The 21,192-nt window shown below is 44.9% G+C and overlaps 2 protein-coding genes across 2 annotated transcripts; both read left to right on the forward strand.

Moving 5' to 3' along the window:
• The first annotated feature begins 51 nt into the window (after window positions 1–51).
• Window positions 52–3,870, forward strand: PGLS (6-phosphogluconolactonase). The gene is made up of 5 exons (XM_090061204.1): window positions 52–422; window positions 1,562–1,669; window positions 2,385–2,486; window positions 3,005–3,145; window positions 3,385–3,870. Exons 1-5 carry the CDS (start codon window positions 147–149, stop codon window positions 3,520–3,522), a joined length of 765 nt encoding a protein of 254 aa, XP_089917330.1. The 5' UTR covers window positions 52–146; the 3' UTR covers window positions 3,523–3,870.
• Window positions 3,871–9,648: 5,778 nt separating this feature from the next.
• NIBAN3 (niban apoptosis regulator 3) lies at window positions 9,649–20,686 on the forward strand. The gene is made up of 13 exons (XM_090059707.1): window positions 9,649–10,351; window positions 11,151–11,282; window positions 11,417–11,531; window positions 12,666–12,833; window positions 13,155–13,270; window positions 13,372–13,476; window positions 14,034–14,196; window positions 14,514–14,701; window positions 15,922–16,080; window positions 16,373–16,489; window positions 16,958–17,065; window positions 18,313–18,424; window positions 19,199–20,686. The coding sequence occupies exons 1-13, from the start codon at window positions 10,151–10,153 to the stop codon at window positions 20,674–20,676; spliced, it is 3,162 nt and encodes a 1,053-aa protein (XP_089915833.1). The 5' UTR covers window positions 9,649–10,150; the 3' UTR covers window positions 20,677–20,686.
• The last annotated feature ends 506 nt before the right edge of the window (window positions 20,687–21,192 follow it).

Below are 21,192 nucleotides of genomic sequence, written 5' to 3' on the forward strand. Positions count from 1 at the left end.
CGACTTCCGGTTGCCACCGCAGAAACTCTCCCCGACTTCCGCTTGGCCGGGTGCGCCGTGCTGCGTCCCCCCCGCTCCCCGCCCCGCGTTCCGGCCCCGGCCCCTCCCTGCCGCCGTCCTCCCTCCCGTGCGCCGCCGCCGTCGCTATGCCCGGCTCCGCGCCCCGCCACATCTCGGTCTTCCCGTCCCCGCAGGAGCTGGGCTCCTCCCTGGCGCAGCTGGTGGCGCAGCGCGCGGCCGAGGCCGGCGGCCGCTTCTCGCTGGGGCTGTCGGGCGGGAGCCTGGTGCGGATCCTAGCGCAGGAGCTGCCCGCCGCCGCCCCGCCCGCCGGCCCCGCCGCCCCGGCGCGCTGGGTCTTGGCCTTCTGCGACGAGCGCCTCGTGCCGCCTGAGCACCCGGACAGCACCTTCGGGGCCTACAAGGTGCCGGCGCGGCGGGCGGGCGGGGGCACCGGGCCTTTGCTGGGGAAGGAGCTCCCGGGGACGGGGGGACGGAACTTACAGATAACCCGGGATAAGTGATCAGAAACCGGTTTAAATCTGTAACCACGCAGAAGCTCCCTGCATGCAAACTGCTTTCAGAATGGCCCAAGCCGCTTTCAGATCCACCTGGATGGGTGTTGTATTGGACTGAACTGGCGGAGTTGAAATCAGTTTCAGAAACATCCGCCCCTAATCTCAGGGAGCGAGGTCTGTGAGCAGAGGGCGGGGGTTTGGTGACCCTGCGGCCCCTTCGTTAAGTGCTTCCCGAGCAGGACTTCCTGGGTGCCTGGCAGAGGGATCCTGCGTTCGCAAAGTTCGAGCTCTCTGGGGTGGGCTCGGAAGTTCAGAGAGCCCTAGGCGGGATTGATCTCAGCCACGCCGTCTTCTGTGAGCAGCGTAGTTCACATTGGCTCAGACGGGGCACGCGTCCGTCCCCCCCTTTGGTGGAGGGGGCAAACCTTAGCTTAGTTCTGCCTATTTATACTAGCCTGTGCACGCCAGGCATCTGTTCTGCTACAGGTACAGGCAGACTGGTTTCTGATCACCTATACCAGTAAAAGTGTAATGTCTGTACTGCGCCCACCCCTGTCACATTCAGCTGGTCTGTAGGCACGGCTCTGCCCTGCTTTCTCTGTGACTGATGATCGCAGCCTTGTCCTGAGCGGCAGTCCCTGCAGCGTGTGCAGCTGGATTAGTTCTCCAAGCAGCCAGCAGGGTGCTCCCAGCCTGACGAAGAGAAACTGAGGCAGGGAGAAAATGCCTAGCCTCTGGCCACACAGGGGAGCAGGGACATGGCTGCGAGAGAGCTCCATTGTGCAGTGTCTGCCATATCAAATTCTCCTTAACAAAGTCCAGGTAGGTTTGCAAGTGCCACATATCACAAAGCTCCTGAATCCAGTAACACTGAGTTAACAGCACAGTTACAGTCTCTAGCTCTTGCAGATGTTGTCCCCTGCACAAGAGCTTGGAAAGAAATGCGTGGTAGTTTTCTTGATTGGTGGGAAGGAAAAAGGCTCTTTCGTAAAACAGTATGGCTTTGTTCCTGGTTGTAATTTTGTGGGACTGGATTGTTGTTTCAGACTCATCTCCTCTCCAAGATTTCCATCCCAGAAAACCAAGTGATTACCATTAACTCTTTGTTACCTGTTGAAGAGGCTGCTTCAGACTATGCTGCAAAGTTAAAAGAGGTGCAGTAATATTGTTTTGTGTGTCACTATCAAATCCGAGCTAATCAGTCACTGTGTTCTTAAAAGTCATAAATTAGAACCCATATTTGCATAGCTGTGTTGCCACTAATGATGCAAGACGTTAATTTATTTTTGGCTGCAAATACCATTTGCACTCTTGTGGCTTTTTAGTCAGTTAGGAGAATTGAATTAAATTTACTTGAGTTTTAGGTTCTAGTTTGAAGCTTTAGTGTCTGAATTAGAAATATTGTCATGAAATCTCTCTTCCCACAGATGGAAGCATGTTATGCTAAAGTGTTTTAAAAAATAAGATGCTTAATAATGTAATTTTGTAAAAAAAAAAATAAATACATTTAAAATAAAATCTTAAATTTGGCCTTAAATTCAGTCCTTTTCTCCTAAATCTGTTTTTTCTACAATAGCCTCTTTTTCTCCCATATGACTTTGTTAATAATTTCCCCAGAAGACTCTGTAGAGAGCTTTGTGCTTTAAAACAATTGGGTTTAACAGAACTATTCTTAAATGGACGAAATTATTGAGCTGCCAAAAGAAACTGATAAAGTTATCTTGGGATCCTAAGAATCAGCTCTTCAAGGTATACTGAACCAGCTGAACAGCCCAGACTCAGGTGTGATTTAGGCTTTTTTTTCTGTTCAGTGCCCTGGTTTACTCTTTGTTTGATTTAATTGTTCTGGGTTTGTGTTCCTTTCTGCAGGCCTTTCAAGGTGAGAATATGCCTGTCTTTGATTTGCTGATTTTGGGAGTAGGGCCAGATGGTCATACCTGCTCTCTGTTCCCAGACCATCCACTTCTACAGGTGAGATTTTTAGAGCTAGAAAGGGTATACTGTATAGTAGGATATCAATGATACATTTTACTAATGAGTCCGATGAGACATGCTATATTGTCTGCTATAGTTTTAAACTTTGTGGTTGATAGATTTATGCGTACATGCAGGTGGTTGTTCCAAGCTTCTGAGGAGCTTGGCGGTGGGATGAACAGCTGCAAAGTTGATAGTTTGAAAGGAAAGAGGGAAGGGAAGGAAAGCTGCTGGAATCTGACTCTTCTCACAGGCATTGTCCCCTTAAGTCTGCTCTTGCATTGTGATCCTTGCTGGTGCTCTGTGCCCGTGTGGAACCTCACTGAAGCCACAGGGATCTGTTTGTATAGAGTCTAGCTGACATCTGGGTGAAGGTTTTTAGTACTAATTTGTGGCGATCTGGAGCTGAGGCCTGGTACTGATCTTTAGTCTCATACAGGCTGTCATTTAGCTTGACCCCTCCCTCTGTACCATTCTGACAGACTTTCGTGTTTTGCTTTTGTTTTTCCTGGCAGGAGAAAGACAAGATAGTTGCCCCTATTAGTGATTCTCCAAAGCCACCTCCTGAGCGGATAACGCTAACTCTGCCTGTTCTGAATGCTGCGCGGACTGTGGTTTTTGTTGCTACAGGGGAGAGTAAAGCTGCCATCTTAAAGGTAAGCTTTCAAAATGAAAAGTTGTAGTTCTTTTTTAAAATTAAAAGCCCAAATCTTTACCAAAATCTTCAAGTTAGTCAAAAAGGCATCTTCCATTGGAGGAATAAAAGGCTTGAATTTTTTTAGCCAGCCCTATAATGTCTGCTTGGTTTTTATGAAAATCTCATTGATCGTCTCATTGTGTGGTTTCCCCTGCATTAATAGAACTGATTAAGATAATATTCTGTTTCTTTGGACAGCGAATTTTGGAAGGTGATGAGGCGAACCCTCTCCCTGCTGCTCTTGTCCAGCCTCATACTGGGAAGCTGCACTGGTTTCTGGATGAGTCTGCAGCCAAGGAGCTGACTGTTCCCTTCGAGAAGCACTCTATCTTGTAGAACCAAACGTTCGGCTGGGTTTCAGGATCGGGATCCACTGACTGCAAGACCTGCAAAGAGCTGGCTCTGTAACATTCCAAGTCAAGGACTCCACATCTGGTCATAGTACTTGAGAGTGGCACTAAACTAATGTTGTCTTTTTTGTTTCTCTTTTTAAGCAAGTGGTACTTTGTGGAGCACTGTATAATCTCTTTGGTTGGGGAGGGAAGATATAGGGTGCTTGTATTTGATCTCTAGCTGCAACTGGAAATGCTTGGGATCGTGGAGGAGGATAGTGTGGTGCAGTCTGTCTTGTGAACGGTTCATGTGGTGTAAAGTGAATGCACAATATTAAAGATGTACATTTCAGCCATTTGGCTCTTGCTTGCTCTATCTTTGGGTAGCAGCTTCACTTAATTAGCAGCTCTAGGCATGAGCTTTCAGCCCTTATTCTTGTGAAGGAGCAGTCTTGGGATTTGGGAAGTTGTTGATTCTGGGGCTTTTAATGCTCCTTCAGGGGAAAGTACTACAGATGTCTGGGCGATGGGAGGTTTGTTTGGAAATGCAGCAAACTCCTTGGAGTTGGGGTAAATGTTATTCCCAATTTACTGGTGAACAAACTGAGTAGAGGATGGTGAAATGTTTATTTATACAAGGAATCAGAGCAAATCTGTGGCAAACTGGGAATAAAACTCAGGAATCCAAACTCCTGTTTCTGAGCTGTAAATTGAAGGTCACATATTATAGAAAAGATGTGCAAAAGCTGGACAGAAATTTGGGCAAACAGGAAGGATTGAAACCAGGTCTTTGACCCAGGACTTGTGCTTTTTGTGGGTGTATCCCTTTCCTTTTATCTGAATAGATCCAAAAGAGGGTCCTCCTAAGGGACTGGTCCAGACAAGAGTTTGCTCATCCTCCATGGATCAAATCCCCTCTCTTTTTAACAGCATTGTATAACTTCTGCCACTTCCCCAACAGTATTTTCTTTCTTGGTCTGGGATTCTTCCCAACACCATTGGATTCTGCTGCATTCATCTGCTAGTTCATAAATTCCAGCAGGATTGGGCAAAGGAAGGCTGGTTTGTGAGCTCTTCTCTTTACCCTTCTGTCAGCTTATCATTAAAAGCAGCTGTACAGAGATGCAGGTAGACTCTGGCACACTGACATCTGTGGTTCTTGCTGCTCCTTGTCTCAGAATCTCCTGACTGTTGGGGCAGCTGCAGTCTGTGTGCAGAAACAGGAAACAGATTTAGTAACACACTGCCAGGCAGAAATGCACCTGCACTTTCTTCCTAATCTGGCTGAGTAAAAGCTGGAGTTGGGAGACTTAGAAGACTGTTGTGTATGTGTTTATGCTTTCTGCATTTGTTATCAGTCTTCTTGCTTTTGTGTCACATTCATCTTTCTCTCACTTGCTGGGGGTTTATTGTGTGCTTCCCCTTGCACCTGAACTAGCCCTCCCGTTTACTGAATGCCCTATTTTGTCCTCAAAAATTGCAGCCTCTGAGGGTCCCTTCCTATTGCCTCTCACTCATAGGCTCTGCAACCTCCCTTTTCTGCATTACTGTTCCAATTCTTGCTTTGATCTTGTTTAACTTAATCTGTGAGGCCCTGAGTGCATTCCACTCCTATTGACTTGCATTGGAGTGAAAGGTACACAGCATCTCCTGAGATTAGGCAATTAGAAGCACTCTTCCTTTTCAGAAACTCTTCATGCTTTCTTAAAGGACACTCCCCAGAAAGGATGCAACTGTCTGTTTCACCTTTCTTAAAAGTGCAAAACAAGACCCAAATTCCTGGTTGGGGTTTGGAATTCGTTCTGTAAATCATAATAAAAGAAAATGGCATCATGCTTATTCCTGCCTAATTCTAGAGCTCTCTGTTTTGGAATGTGAAAACAAAGAAACTAGCAAAATGCACGCATGCTCGGTGGGAATTCTGCATACAACTGTGGTTGATAACATGTTCCTTCAGACATCTGACAGATGCTTACCCTGACTCGCAACTCTTACAGGTTGGTGATTTAAATAGGTTTTGAATTACATGAGCAGTAAAAGGGTCTGGAAATAATTCCTCAAATGGAGCAAAGCAGCATGTTTGATTAGTTTTACTCCTTATGTTGAGTGGTGTTTTACAGGACACTGCCAACTCTCCTTCACTTTTGCTGTATGGTCCTGGTTTGTCTCTTGGTGATTCTGAGGCCATTTTCCCATAAGATTTTTGTATTTCATTTATGTAGTTTTCAGGTCTGTTGCTTTTCAGTAGAGTTCTGTTTGGCTTTTCAACTGATGAATGCTCCAGCTCAGAGAGAGCAGAGCATTTCCTCTTTCTACATATCCTGGGGTGAGGTCATTTGGTCATTGGAAACTGCGTGATGCACAACATTAAAAGTAGAAGATCACGTAGTTCAATTTAATCCGGAGAAGCAGAAACTCTGTAAAGGAACTGAGAACTGAAAACAGGTGCAAGGCAATGACCTGTACACATTGTTTCCATAAAAAACTGTCCTTAATATAAACTCTGCTTTCAAGTTCTGAAATGCTTCAAAAACATCCCAATGTCAAACACTGCTAGATTTGGTCACTGTTGCTTGGTTTGCAAATGAAATTGCCTCTGGCTTTCAATTCTTGTGGAGAGATTCCTTTAATTCATTGTGGGATGTCCTGCACTGCTGGTGGTCAGGATTGTGGAGGGAGCAAGAGGGAGTTGTAAGTAAGCTATGGGCACCTGTGATTAAAATCTTGGAGCAGATTACATCACACCCAATGACTTTCTAGTCTGCATGTCCCCAGCCACCATAAATCCCAACTCCAGTGCAGTGGGACTTGGTGAAAGAGAAATCCTTTTTTCCTTCCTCTGCACAGGTGAGGTTGCTGTAAGCAGAACTTTTTCTAGGTGAGAAATTGCACCTTGCAGTATATTGAAACAATTTGGTATTTTTATTCTTCAGTGTAAAGTTCCATTGTGCCCAAAATTATGGCAGAGTTGTTCCACTCTATTTAATAATGAATAGAGCTATTGACATAGTTATATCAGCCATGACCACACACAGACCCTCTCAGGATTAACAACAACACAACAATCCTCTAAGTGGCTTAAACGTTTTCTTAACATTTGTGTCTAAGGTATGGGTGTGGGGCTTGCAGTGCTGCTGTCTCTTTAAGACCTGCTTGTGTGTAGGGGTGTGGGTGTAGGGGCTGCTCTGAAAGAAACATTTGAATATTTATGAGCGGAAAATCTGGAGAAGAGTATGACAGAAAGGGGCAATCCCTGCTGCAGAGCCTAACAAATTGCTCTGTGGGGCAGCTCCTTTCTGCTTAGGACCTTGGACAGGAAGCTTAGGGAACAGGCAGGATTACAGCGTGGAAGATGGGAGGGAGGTATTCCAGACCACTAGATGGAAAGCAGCGCAGGTACTTGAGAGGTAAGGAGTGGCTTTTACTTGTTACTGTTTTCAGCATCAAAGTTCATGTGTTTAATTACATAATTCAGCTGATGACTACCTGATGCCAGATAGGACTCAGAGGTTAAAGCCTGGCTGCCATTTAAGTACCAATACTCATGTTTACATCCAGCTGTTATAAGGTGCAAACATCTGTCTGCATCACTCCAGCTATGGATTGCAGGTTAGTAATTTATACAGTATTTGCTTGACTGCTTAAGTTCCCATCCTGGCCTCTGCTCACCTGGACAGCAGGAGAATTTGTTTGAGCAGCTAGCTGAAATGATCTATTTTTTTAGGTCATCTTCACTATAGAACTATCAAAATCTTGGTAATCAAGGCAAGTATTCCATTTGTAGTGAAGATAACTACTAAAGTTTAATTTAATTGCGTCCCCCCTGTTGTCCTGCAGCCCTTTCCTGCTGAAAATTGTTTTATGGTGTGTATTCCAGCTAATTGGAAATGTCTTATTTATATGGTATATTTTATAATGATGCTAATTTGCATTTCATTAGGACTTTATCAATCAGGGCTCCGAAGTGTATACAGGAAACTGTTCACCAGTGAGCCAGCCTGAGCAACTGGAAGTATAAGAGCTTCAGCACAGGTTTGGGACTCGGTATCCTGTGGGACCTGTGTGTTGCTGCTTCTATTGTTAGTCAGCTACAGTTTATCTCGTGCTGCCATTGACCACCATAAACCTCTCATTTACCAGTTGGCACCACAGAGGAAACAGGATGTATAGGTTACTTGCCTAACTTGGAACCAGACAGCAGAGGCCTGTCGAAGTTAAATAAGTAAAATGGTAAAAGCACTTGGAACAGGTAGCATAAGAAGATAAGGTGCCCTTGTTTCACAGTGGATTGACTGCCTGTCCTCCTGGGTCCCTGACTTAATTAGTTTGTATTTGATGAAGGAGTGCATTTGCAAATCAGCAGGCACTGTTAAGCTCAGGACCAGAGAGACTGCAGTGAAAACCCTTTAAAAATTGTTATATTGCTGGCTATACATGTACAGGGGATCTAGGACAAGTGAGAGAGCATTATAAGAGTGGATTTGGCTGTCCTTAAGTTTTTATTAGGATTCCACTTAACACTGTAGGAAATGAGCCAGTACACTGGTGAGCTGTCACAAGCAAGCTGCACTGAACCTTGGCAAGACTTCTGTTCTTGCATTATCTCATGGGAAGTGGTGAACGGGACCAGAAGTTTAAGAAATGGTGACTTCCCAAAAGTTGCACAGGTGGAAGTGGGAAGAGCAGAAGGGGTAAGGTAAAGATCCAGTCTTGAGTACTTATTTTTCTGTGCGATTGTTGCAATGGCTTTGTCTTGTAAAGGATGTAAAAACCTTTGAGTATTTTCCTTAATAACCTCCCAGACCCTCAAGTGTGGCTCCTGAGCACCCACTTCTCAGTGCAAAGCACTGTGTCTAGGTTCATTTTTTGGGCCTCGGTACAGTGGTCTCAAGTTCTTCTCTCCTGACTATTACTGTCAACCCCCAGGGCTTGGAAGTGGGGGTAGGTTTCACTCACTTGCATCAATTAGATGCCTTGGACCTGACTTTCCCTCACCTGGCACCTTGCATTTTCCTTTTACATCTGTGCAAAGTGGTTATGTAACACACAACTGTTCTGATCTGGTGGTATTTTGCACTCTGCAAAGGGACAAACAACAGGGCCGGGTGATGGAGAATCAAGCCCACTGGTATCACAGATGAAGTCACCATTGCCAAAGTTGCTTAACGGCTGCTTGGTAGAGTGTCTGTAGCAAAAAAGATTTCAAAATCTGTTGATGACATTGCCTGTGCCACAGTTCCCACAGTATGTTACATCCATGTAAGCCTCAGTGGTACCATTAAGCTCTGTCCAAGACTCCATGCAGAAGGTAGTGCAATTGCTTGCTGCATTGCCTTCCTTTCCAGTAGCTGGCAGATTTTGCAGTGGTCAATAGGAGCACGGCTCAAACCTTGCTGTGCATGGCTGGAGAGCTGCCAGTGCTGGCTCTGAACTCACATTTGGGCTGATGGAGACATGAAACCAAATTTAGGCTTTGATTACAACTCTCTTCCATAATAAGATGGCCTGTGGTTCAAAGACTTTGAGCTACTCAGGCAAACATTGGTGGAAAAAAAAAAAAGACCAGCCATTCTCTGGTTGTCTCCCTGTGAATGGCCCTGTGTGAGAGCTGGGAAATGCCTTGTTTTTAGATGCTTGTCACTTCCCCCGACTCGTTGTGTTTGAGCCACATTTTTCTCTGCCTCTTCATGAGTCTCCAGACTAAAGGGAGTGGGGTAGAGAACGTACCACAGGGAACCTTCAGAGCTCCGTACTGTGGCTGCATTGTCAGCTTCGTCTGAGCTCACAGAGGAATCCTGGCATGACATTTCGATAGCTCGGCAGCTGTTTCTGAAATCATTCCCTTGTTCTCATCTCTTTCTAGTCAGGAGAAAGAATTTATTTGGAGAAGCAGTGGCATACAGGGATCTTTTATCTTTTAATAGCATCAGACCCTTTGACATTCAGACTCCCCTCCCTCATGTTTTGCTTAGACATTTTTCACATGCTGCACCGACTGAATTTGCCTCTCATGTTGTGCAAATGCAGGCTATTTGGGAATGTGGTCTGGGGACTACAACAAGAAATGGAGACCTGGGGTCCCTGGCTTCTGTGTATGCTCTGTGGCCTAATGGAGCACAGTGCAGAACTATCTGACACAGCTCTGAAAGAGCTCCCTTGAGCCTCAGAGGCAGTCAATGCTGTTGCTGGCTAATTAGCCCTTGTTCTCAGCAGACCTACTGAGTTTGGTCAGACTGATATGCTGATGTGACTTGCTTCAGTAATGGGAGCTGTTACTTCCTCAGCTACAGCAAGCAACCCCCAGAGTGGGCTCTGTCCTAGTGTTTGCCAGGCCTGCTCTCTACTATTGCTTTCACCTACACAAGCAGAGGGTTCCCAGCATTGGCTCTGTGTGCACTGTTTCAATCCCCCCTCTCAGGCATGTTGCTTCCCTCTCAGATTCTGGTTGTAGCTTTGCAGCAATCCTACGGTCCTGTGGTGCAGCCAGCATTGGCCTGGATTGGCACCCTTACACTGGAGTCCTCGAGGACTTGTGTTTCTACATCTGAACTTGGCAGCCTCTGTCCCTGGGGTCTATGTTAGTAATTCTAAAGCTATTTTTGGATGAGGGGAACAATGTTAATTAGACACAGATGCCTGCATCTCCTCCTTTGGGAGAGCAAGTGCTTCAAGAACTTGGCTGTCTCTATTCTTCACTCCCAGGTTGCACAGATGCCATGGTGAAGAACTTCATGCCCTATTACCAACGACAGCTTGCAGCCACTGTTCTGCAAGAGATCTCGAGGGAGTTAGACACGCAAAGCAAACCCACTCTGCAGCTGCTGCAGAGTCAAGTAAGTACCTTGCAAACATGATTACAAGGCATTGATGTCTTGGGCATAGCTGTGTTCCCCTGGAAATTTCTGTCCTTTTAGCAGTTGCTATAAGATGAATCCTACAGTGGCTGCTTCCTTGTCCTTTGCATGTTTACCGTGTAATTGGCTACTGGGGTCCGGATTACTGATTTGAACAGGAAGGACTGCTTTGTCTTTTATACCCTGGCACTGAGTGTTCAAAGGGTTAGATCCATTGTAACAGCTGAGCCATATGCACAGCTTGTACATATGGGTGTACGTGCTGAGAAGGGCAGTTTGTACCTGTATGTTCTCTCCACACACCCCCCTCTCACTGACTTGTGGGAGCTAAATGTGGGAAAAGAGAAATCACAGAGAGGTACTGTCCTATTACACTGCAGAAGGATTTTTTTTCTGCTAGGGTCACTTGAACTGCTGGCTTCTCCCTGGGCTCCTGTACTTTCTAGCATCTTTCAGTACTGTAAGGACTGTCATTAATCTCCGGCATGTATTTGTATGTGCTGCCTCATCAGTCAAGTGTGAGGATATGAGCCCCAATGACCACAGCATGGGGATAGAAGCTGCTGGTTTCCATGTTGTAAGCCTTGTTCTCCTGCCACTAGGTGTCCTTGTTCAGTTGCCTCATTGATGATAATGATAATAATTGTAGTAGTGGCTGCCGTAGTTCAAGTTCAGGTCTGGGAGACATTGTGCTGGGTGCTGCACAACCAAGAGCAGCTTAATACCTCTCCCAAAAGTCTGCACTTTCACTGTTGTTTCCTGTCTTGTGTGTTCCCAGCTCTGGAAGCCACCTAACAGTCTTCTACATGAGGGATTCCTGACCCAGTATCATGAGGAGTCCCACAAGTGGAAGGAAAACTATTTCATCTTGTTGGGAGATTGCAGGCTGGAGTGCTTTGATAGTAAAGAGGTAAATGTGCTCCTTCCGTCCTCAAGTAGTTTGCAATTGTCACGCAGGCCCCAAAAACGTAATATCACAGTTTGTGGGAAGAATTTTGTCCTTGAACCCTCACTGAAGGCTCATTTGTTCGTCTGTTTTATTAGGCCTGGGGGAAGGGCTGTGAGCCCAGAGAATCCACTACTCTGACTGGGTACTTGCTGGTGACCACACGGAGGGAGTACACCACACTGGTTAGCAATCTCTGCCAGGGGTTTGTAGGTAAGTCTGTCATGTTTCCTGCTGTGACTCAGAGATAACTGCAGTCCTGCTTGTGTGTCTCAGCATTACATGAGAAAATAATACCAGTTCTCCATAGGAAGGGCTATGTATCTGACCAACGGATGCTGTCTGACTAGAGGAAAAAGAAAGTACCCCACATGTGGAACAGTCTTGTTATACATGAACAGGGGCCTCACGGCTTCTGCGGCTTCTGTGCTGCTTAGAGCTAGAAATCGCAATGTAAATGAAACATTATGTTGATGAGGGTCAAACGCTGAGTTTTCAGGATCTCCCTGTTTATATCCGCTGCCGCCTTCCAAGTTATTTTGTCTACTTTTTTTCTCTTTAGAAAATGCCTGTATTTAGCACTGTTGGCAGGCCACAGGGCTTTGTTTGGCCAGACGAAGAAACCAGGTTTTTATAAGGAAGTGATATGAAATTAGGCACAGCTGCAGAGAGATGTTGCCAATGAAAGGAACTTAAGACAACTTCTTCTGTTCTCTTTTCAGGGGAAACTATCAGCTCTGAAAAGAAACTGCCAATGTACTCCTTAAAGTTGCATGCAGTTATAGCAATATGTTAATTGCTGATAGCTTTTTTAACTATTATTATAAAGAGTCCACACTGAAAATTGCTAACAGCAAAGGAATATTTCCAGTCTGGAAAGAGTTGTTAGGAAAGGAAGTAAGACTTTAACAGGCGCTTTCAGAACAGAACAGATTGTGTTAATGCTTGCTGTACGGGAACAATCTTGGCCATGTATAGTTTTGACATATTTTCTAGAAGATGCTAACTTAAAAAAAAAAAAAAAAAGGACTTGCTTTAAAGCAGCTGTGCAACTCTTTGGCTGAACTTTACTGCATTTATTTACTACTTCTGAGCAGTACTTTTTCAGCCACAACTTATGGGCCAAATCCTGACTAGTACTAATCATTTATGATTCCCTCTCTAACTTCCTTAGCTCAGCTTGTCTCAGGTCACTTGCAGAAGACAGGATTTCCTCTTGGCACTATAGTGGCAGTCTTCAGTAAGAAATACCAAGGCCACTAAGAGTTATGGGGAACATCACATATTATTTCTGGAAACAGTCAATTCAAACAGTCACTATTTGTACCTATTTTGGTGCTTTTCAAGGTGATTACTCCCATGAAGACCGAGACGCTTTAAGTGACCCACCAACAGAGTTTCTGCTCTTCCTCTACCACCCGCTCCGAAAGCATCTTTGTCTTTGCACAGACTCTGTGGAATCCCAGCATACCTGGAAATCTGCCCTTCGAGATGGGATCCGATATTGCAGTACAGGTAACACCTGAAAGTAGCAGTATCTGCCCCATTTGCAGATGTTGCCTCAGGTGCGGAGGGAGGAGTTCTAGTGACACGAGGATCATCAAAAACACAGTGAAGTCCTTTTGCTGAAGGTTTATCTATGAATAAAATTAAATGTTAGAGACCTCTGAATACTGGGTTTCTGAACAAGTAAGCGCTAGGTGCTGATGGAAGCTCCAAGATTTGAGAAACATTTTTTTTAATACATAGCTAGATCTGAATGCACAAAGTTTATCACATTTTTTCTAACTGATTTGAGCTAGACAATACTGAGATTAACTGGTGTTTGGGATTCAGTTTTACAGAGGAGGGACACTGTGGAGGTTGAAGCATTCTTGGAAGCTGTGCGGTTTTACAGGCAAGGAAAAGGCAGCTACAAAGTTGGGGATCTTCTCTTAGGAACAGAACCAGAGGTTTGTACAGGACTGAGAATTCCAAGGCCAAAGATCTGTCGTATGCACCATGCACATAGCTGGCAAGTAGCTTTCTAAGATGACCCTTTTTTTGGGTTTAGATTCTCAGTAATGTGTTGGTGGAGGATTTGTTGCCAGTGCTGCAGTCTCAGGTCCTCCCAAATCTCAAAGGGTCAGAAAACAGGAGGAGACAGACCTGGTGTCAAGTAAGTCCATGGGGCAATACTCACCTCTGATACTGGAACACTGCCTCATTTAATTTTTTGGAGACTATGACTGGGGAGACCAAGCAGAATTTATATATAAAGCTTAACTTTTTTGCCTCAGAGCAAAGATCTGTTCCACTGCCCACCCCACAATCTGTCTGCCTTTCATAATGCCTATAAAACTGTTGCCTTTGCTGTAATGTATTCTGCAAAAGTAAACCAGAATATTTGGAAGGTGATAGCCATGTGATCTGCTGCTTATGGCTTCATGTGGATGAAAAAGATGATGTCCCAAGAAATGATTATGTTGACCTTTGAGTTAGGCCAGGTGGCTCTGGATTAGTCCAATCAGTCCCAACAAACTCGGGTATTACCATATATAGGGGGAAGAAAATGGGCTAGTTAGCAGTGAGCACAGTGACCCAACAATAAACTTGCATACAATAGTACCACCCGATAATTCCCCTGAACGCTGCACATGGCTTGTAAGAAGACTCTAAATTTTCCCCTCTTCTTATCTCTCTTTTTCTTCATCTGGTCCCCACTTGGCTGGTCAGTTCCTGGAGGAAGTCTACATGCTGGTCCTCAGCCAGATTTCTAGTGAATTCTTGGATTTTCAGAAGGAGAAAGAGAAACTCCATATTCAGCTAGAGAAGAAGATTCGCCCTGACCTGGATCAAATGCTGACTTTAAAGGATCAGATATCCAGAAAACTCCAAGGTTGAAGGAAAAGTGGGCAAAGACCCAGGGCATGCGGTGTTTATTCTGTGAAAATGTAGTCTTTGCTTTGGCATTTTAACGTTCTCAATTCTATTTGAAATTCTAAAAATTGTGCAGTATTGCAGTTGGAGTAGGAATGCATTTGTTATGAAGAGTTGCTTTGAACATTGCCACAGCAATCCTCATTGCAGTGTTTATGTTTAGATCATATTGTGATGTGTGTTCTGTAGTCTTGCACTTTAGCTTAGTGAATCCAGATCAGTGTGGATTCCATTCTAGTTCTTTAGGACAAACTTAGGGATTTTGATTTTTGGCAGCTGTGGTGCAGAGTCCAGCAGAGTCCTGCTGTCGGCAGGAAGTGGAGCCTGACTTGGATTGTGTGATGGAGGAGCTCATGCATCCGATCAGCCAAGGATTTGATATGGTACGTTCACGCTTTGTGGACAGAGTTGATGAGATGATCACAGTTGTCCAGAGCTCCTCGACCTCCGCCTTGCAGAAGGAGGTATGATATGGGTGATTTTATTTGATTTATATGCTGCCCTCATGGCAGCTCAGAATAAAATACGATAAATTATAAAAACAGAAAAAAATATTAAAATAAATATTAAACAGACTCCCTAAACAGTGCCCCAAAACTTAACCCAGCCTGCCAAAAGTCTGCCCAAATAAGAGGGTCTTGTATCGTTTCCAGAAGATGTTCAGGCCTGGACTCTGATGGGCCACAAGAGGGAGAGAGTTCAAAAGCTTGAAGAGTAGCTACTGAGTGTGGCTTTCCATGTGTTTTCACCAAACAAGCTCAGTGAACACATGGTACTACCTTGCAGGAATCTCAGATGATGTTAGGGATTGTGATGGAATGTAAGGGACAAGACAGTCCCTTAGGTATGTAGGAGCCCAGCCATGTAGAGCTTTAAAAATCAAAACCAACACCTTTGAAGTGCCTCTGGAAAGTGCAGACTGTACTGTGCTCCTGGCGAAACCACCCCCCATCAGAAAGTGGGCTGCTGTGTTCTGCACCAGCTGCATCTTCTGGATGGTCCTCAAGGGCAGCCTCAGGTAAAGTCCGTGGGAGTTGTCTGGGCTTGGTGGTGGCCAGATCTGAATCTGAAAGAAAATGTCCCTGACTTAAAGCTGGTAAAAGGAGGGCCTGCTTTTTCTTCATCCCCTGCATAGCACCCCACACTCTACTCTCTACACTGAGAATAGAAGCTGAATTCCACCTGTCTAACTGGCACAGGAATGCAAATAGACCACCTACTTCTGCATGCTGCCTCCAGCAGTAGCCAGCTCAGGAAGCTTCAGGTGTATTCTCCCAATTGCACTATACTCTTTCTGACTGTTTGTAAAAGCTTATATTCTGAACTGTGAAGTCAGTGTGCTCCTGTGATCCAATTGGTGCTACATCATGGTTTGACTCTTACTCCAATACCATAGATGTAGCTTGATAAAGGGAAGCAGCTTTAGAGAAAAACTTGTCTGAACTTCTCTAAAAGATTGCAGGGGGATTTTTTCTACCTATTCATGAATTGCTTTGGGGCACATACTGTGAGCAAAAGTTGGCTCCAAAGACAAGGGTCAGATCTGACATCCTTTTTGTAGTGGTTTGGAGTGAGCAACTGCTTAATCCTGACCATTCCCACATAATAATTAGCAGTTACATAGATCACTATAGACCCTGGGCACTGTTCACAACTTAACGAATTCTCCACTCCTGTGATACAGTTTCTCACACTTGGGAAAATATCCCAGAACCCTGGATTCATGCATCTCTGTTATGAGAAGGCAGAACTCTATAAAGACAGCCTGCAGGGACTGAAGGAGAGATTTAACTTCTACAGCATGACCAGTTTGGTCCTCGGAGCTCAGAACCTCATGCAGCAGGTAAGCTGGTGAAACTGAGAGGACAGACTTGGGAGAGGCCAGCATGTCATCCATAGTGAAGATGGAAGAGAGAGCTGTTCAGGTACTCCCTGTATATCTGTCTCAGAGATGGTCTATTTTTAGCTATATTTTCATGGTGTCTTTGTTCCCCTGGGCATCTGCATGATTCAAAGAGATTGCTGAGAAAACAGGTTGGGTTGCCCAGAAGGCAGGGAACGGTGGAAATGAGCTTTGACTACAGGACTGTGAATATCCTGGATCTGCTGCTCACTTAACTGACTTGCTTTTGTAGCTGATGCAGAATTCGATCCATACGTTCCAGCAACTTTCAGAGCAACACCTGAGCATGGCAAATAACCGCAACCAGATCACTCAGGTTCTAGAAAAGGTCAAGGGTCGGGTGCTAAAGGTAAGTTTCCAGATGTTGCTTGGGATTGTCTTTTCTTGGGATCTCTCAACTGTCTTCTAACAAATTTTGCAGTTGAGGGACACTGACAGCCCTCATCCCCCTGCTTTGCTTGTGGCAAGTTAGGGTACTTCTTGGTGTCTTTGGATAATATGCCTTATTGTTATGCAGAAGGGTTGTTGTTTAGTTTTATGGATAGGTTAGACAAGGACTTGTATGGGGTGGTTTGGATAGGGTGCATTCTGCTTCGAGCAGGCGGTTGGATTAGATGACCTCTGGAGATCTCTTTTATGCTTAGATTATCATAGCACTAGGTGGCTCTTCTGCTGTGCTTGAACCCTTGATTGCTATGCTCCCCACATATCGCAGTCCCTGAGCTGTCCCAGGTGAAACAGATGCAGCAGTGTTCTGAAGAAAGCACCTCATTGCTGCACAGGTTCCTTCTTAAATGTGGTTGTGCTTGCCTTTTAGAAATTTGATTACGACAGCAGCTCTATGCGGAAGCAGTTTGCTCAGGAGTGGCTGCTTCAGATCTTCCTTCCCTTTCTACTGAAGAGCCTGGAGCCCCAGTGTAAATTGGTAAGCCTGAATCTGAAAGAGGGTGAAAGGGGCCCAGACCTCAGCTGTCACCTGATGGCGCTAATACAAGCGGATTGTATTCTGTTCTTCAGAAAGTCTTTCCCCGCCCAGTAGATTTTAGTAGGCTGACAAGAGAATTCTCTTCCCAGTAGCATCTCTCTCTACAGCCTTACAGCCACACTGGTGGGCAGGACTGAAGAGAGAGGAGGCTTTAAACAACCGTACCAGGTCTTTAGTGCCAAAACTCTGTCTAAATGGATGGGAATCCATTCATTTCATATCATAACATCTGGAGTATTGTGTCCAGTTTTGCCCCCCCGCCAACTATAGGAAGGACGTGGACAAATTGGAGAGAGTCCAGTGAAATGCAATGAAAATAGTTCAGAGTCTGGGGCACATGACTTGTGAGGAGAGGCTGAAGGAACTGAGCTTATTTAGTCTGCAGAAAAATAGACTGAAGGGGGATTTAATAGCAGACTTCAGTTACCTGAAGTGGGGGTCCAAAGAGGATGGACCTGGACCGTTCTCAGTGGTGCAAGACAACATGAAGAGCAATGGTCTCAAGTTGCATCAAGGGACATTTAGGTTGGATATTAGGAAAAACTTTCTCACTAGGAAGGTGGTAAAGCACTGGAATGGATTACCTAGAGGGGTGGTGGAATCTCCATCCTTGGAGGTTTTTAAGGTCTGGCTTGACAAAACTTTGGCTGGAATGATCTCATTGGGGATGGTCCTGCTTTGAGTAGAGGGTTGGACTAGATGACCTCCTGAGGTCCTTTCCAACCCTAATTTTCTATGATTCTATAACACGTATAGGCTAATGGTAATTTCCCCAACATTTTTAGCCTTTACCTCCTCCACCACCAGTCTGATGCAGTGTCTTGTATGAGGAGTCTTGAGCCTAGCTCAGTTATCCCTCCTGACTTCTGTGGAGTCTGAACTGTCTCATGTAAATACCTCCCATTTTGATTGCTAACCATGAAATCTCCACCATCCTTGTGAAGGTTATAAATAAGCATGGCATGTTATATATGTAGGGTCAGCATTAGTGACTGGATAATCAAGTTAAGTTACAGAAACTACAGAGTATCATCAGAATTAAATGCAAACGTTTATCTTCCAAAACAGTGGGGCATGCCATATTTTGCCTCAACTTAGGTGCTGTCTGACCAAAGACTGGCCCTGACTATGTCTCTGACATGTATCTGTTACTGACTGACTTCCCTTTTTCCTACCTGCTTTGGTAGGAGCTGCCCAAATATGAAAGTTACGTGTTTGCTGACTTCAGTGACATCATAAATGTTGAAAATATTTATGAAGAAATGGTTCTTGCTATATTGATGGAGGCAATCAGCAAAGGTAAGGAAATGGATTCCCCCTTACCAGTCTGTAACAGACCAAACTCAGCCCTGTTTGGTGCTTTACTCTCTGCTAAAGAGAGGATAGATTATACTAACTAAAATGTTTACAGAAGCTAAGCTGTAATATTCTTTCTGCTGTATGGCTATTTTTTAAAAAGACATTACATAGTGAGTTTCATGTTTTCCTATTCAAAACATTTTCCAGATGTTGTTTGTGGCTAGTTCCAGGATTCCAATGTTGAAATATCTTATTTCTGCCAATCTGCACTCTTTTTTTCTCTCTCCTGTTGCCTGGAGCAACAAAACTTCTCACTGGCTAGTGTGGAAATAAATCCCATTTTACAGCCATGATGTCATTGGAAGGCTGCATATTAGTTACTTTCGTGTTTTTAACATTAAATAGAAGAGCTTTTATGCTAAAGCTGCATCATTAATGTGCTCATTTTAGAGCCAAGTCTCTGGCCCATCTGCTTTTATTGGCTCCTCTGAACAAACCAGTCCCAAAGACCATTTTAAGTTTCTTAAAATCTGCTTTTGTGAAGGATGAGCCTGTTGTGGCTGTGCCATCTGACAGCCTAACTTTCCTGTTAGAAAAGAAAATGTTGAGCAGCGAGTACTCAAGCTCTATCATACAGGATAAACAAAATATCATGTAGGCATGTGTACAGGAAAAGGAGCTGCACATAGGGTTGGATGCAGTGGAGTGGGAGCAAAGAGAGAGAGTGGAGGAAGATTTGGTATTTCTCTCACTTTGTACTGTTCCTTGTTTCAGCCCTGAAAAAAGCCTCCAGTCAGAACAGACACAATCTTTACAGTGACAGCTTCTCCTGTGTTCTGGACAGTGTGGACAACCTGCAGCAGGATGCAGCCTCTGAAATGAGGACAGGAGTCGAAGGTGGCAGTGCTCCATCAGACGTTGTGACCCCTATCCCCTCTCATGTCAGAGAAACTGTGTTAGATGTGCGAGAATGGGAATATGAAGGAGGCTGTGCTTGGGTTGCAAACTCTCCAAAAGATGAAGGCCAGATCTGCCTGCAGGTTTCCACAGAGGCTCTCTGTACAGCAGAAAAATCTTTGTGTGTGTTGCCTGATGACGGGAATTGGAGAAACCAGCTCTTCGGCCCAGACATGCAGAGTGCAAACAACACCGAGATGGATAACCTGAATAAAAACAAATATAATGACAAGTCATGGACCTCTTCTACAGGCACCAAAGACCTACAAGAACCAGACTTCACAATGGAATGTTTTGCAGATAAATGTGTAGCAGAGAACTTGCGAGAGGAATGGGAGAAAGTAGATCAGGGAGGTCAGAGGCATACGGAAGATTCAGCATGTAATCTAGCCTGGAATAAAGATTTAAGACAGAATAGTAAGAATGGCACTTCTGAGAAAAAACAAATGTTTGGAGGATTAGTGCAGGACCTAGATCTCTGCATGGAATGTGGTGACTGCCCTGTGGGTGGAAATACACCCTCAGCCAGGAACCGCCCAGCATCAGAAACTGCACAGTCTGGCAAATCTTGGGACACCAACTGGCTTGAGTCCACTTCAGTGCAGGTTACAGATTTGGCCAGAGAAGCCAATAGAGAAGATGGAAATTTAACCGATGGAAGATTACATAGAACAGCAACAAGTCATGTGGCATCAATTCAATGGGAGAGAGGCAGAGCAGGAAAAAATCAGTGTGGTTGGGAAGCTAGCACAAAGATAGCGGACAAAGGTGAATCCAGCAAGGGAGAAGTTTGTAATGGACAAATGACCCATCTGTGGGCATTTCCTGTGAAAGGAACGGGAGATGTAGCTCACTCACAACAGCTGCCAGTGCGCAGTAATGAAATGATCCATGAAGAATCCTACACTCCAGAGATGCCTCCTGCAATAAATCTGGAAATTGCCAAAAATGCCCAGCAGGCATTCAAGAATCATGGGGATATGGATGGGCAGATCAAAAGCAACTCTAGTGCCCTTTTGGTCACTGGGAGCTTGAGATATGAAGATGTGCAAAGGACCGTCATCCCTGAGCCCAAAGAAGCTAGAGAGAGAGCTTGCAAGATCTCTCAGCCCCCGGAGGAGAATGAAGAGCAAATGCTACAAGTAGACTTCAGTGGGACAGATAGGACTGTGTTTCTTGAGAGCCTGTCCATAGCCATTGAAATGGAAGTATTCCAAGCAGATCTGCTAGAAATGGATCTTGAAGATAAGAAACCAGAAAAATTGTTGCCAACAGACAGCGCCTCTGAAATCTAAGTACAGAGTCAGATTTAACTGGCAATAACCAGCATGCTGCGGAGAAATAAAAAAACCTGACACATTCAGCTTTCCTGACATGAGGTGAATTCTTCACATCCCCACATCAACAAGGAATTGAGACCCCCGGGGCAAAGGAAAACATAGAGGGACTGCAGGCCATGTGGCCTTCTCATCCCATGTGCCATCACCTCTACCTGATGAGAAACTTCTGGACCTTTAGCCAGTGGCATGGTAGCTGCAGGTCGTCTGCTGGAGGATCTGTATGTAGCACTGACCAACTCTTAAGAGGAGATGCAGCTATTTTCATCCTCGGAGCTGAAAAAAGGTGAAGTTTGAGCGTGCTTCTCCAAGCAACATGAATTGAGAAGCTGAGGAACTAGAAAGGAATGGACTCCCCAAGGCATGTAATGCTCATGTTGTATGACGTACAGGCAGTCCTCGGACTTACAACACAATTGGTTCCTGAAAACTGCATCTTAAGTCGAAACATTGTAACTCAGAACCATTGTTCTC

Source organism: Crocodylus siamensis, chromosome 8 (genome assembly GCF_052110815.1).
Source record: "Crocodylus siamensis isolate JL-2025a chromosome 8, ASM5211081v1, whole genome shotgun sequence".
NCBI lineage: Eukaryota > Metazoa > Chordata > Crocodylia > Crocodylidae > Crocodylus > Crocodylus siamensis.

Excerpts from the sequence above, each read along its gene's own strand:
- PGLS (XM_090061204.1), top strand. The coding sequence starts at position 147 with ATGCCCGGCTCCGCGCCCCGCCACATCTCGGTCTTCCCGTCCCCGCAG. Across the intron at positions 2,487-3,004 it reads CAGACCATCCACTTCTACAG|GAGAAAGACAAGATAGTTGC; the intron begins GTGAGATTTTTA and ends TTTTCCTGGCAG. Across the intron at positions 3,146-3,384 it reads GTAAAGCTGCCATCTTAAAG|CGAATTTTGGAAGGTGATGA; the intron begins GTAAGCTTTCAA and ends TTCTTTGGACAG.
- NIBAN3 (XM_090059707.1), top strand. The coding sequence starts at position 10,151 with ATGCCTGCATCTCCTCCTTTGGGAGAGCAAGTGCTTCAAGAACTTGGC. Across the intron at positions 10,352-11,150 it reads TGCAGCTGCTGCAGAGTCAA|CTCTGGAAGCCACCTAACAG; the intron begins GTAAGTACCTTG and ends GTGTGTTCCCAG. Across the intron at positions 14,702-15,921 it reads CCTCCGCCTTGCAGAAGGAG|TTTCTCACACTTGGGAAAAT; the intron begins GTATGATATGGG and ends CCTGTGATACAG.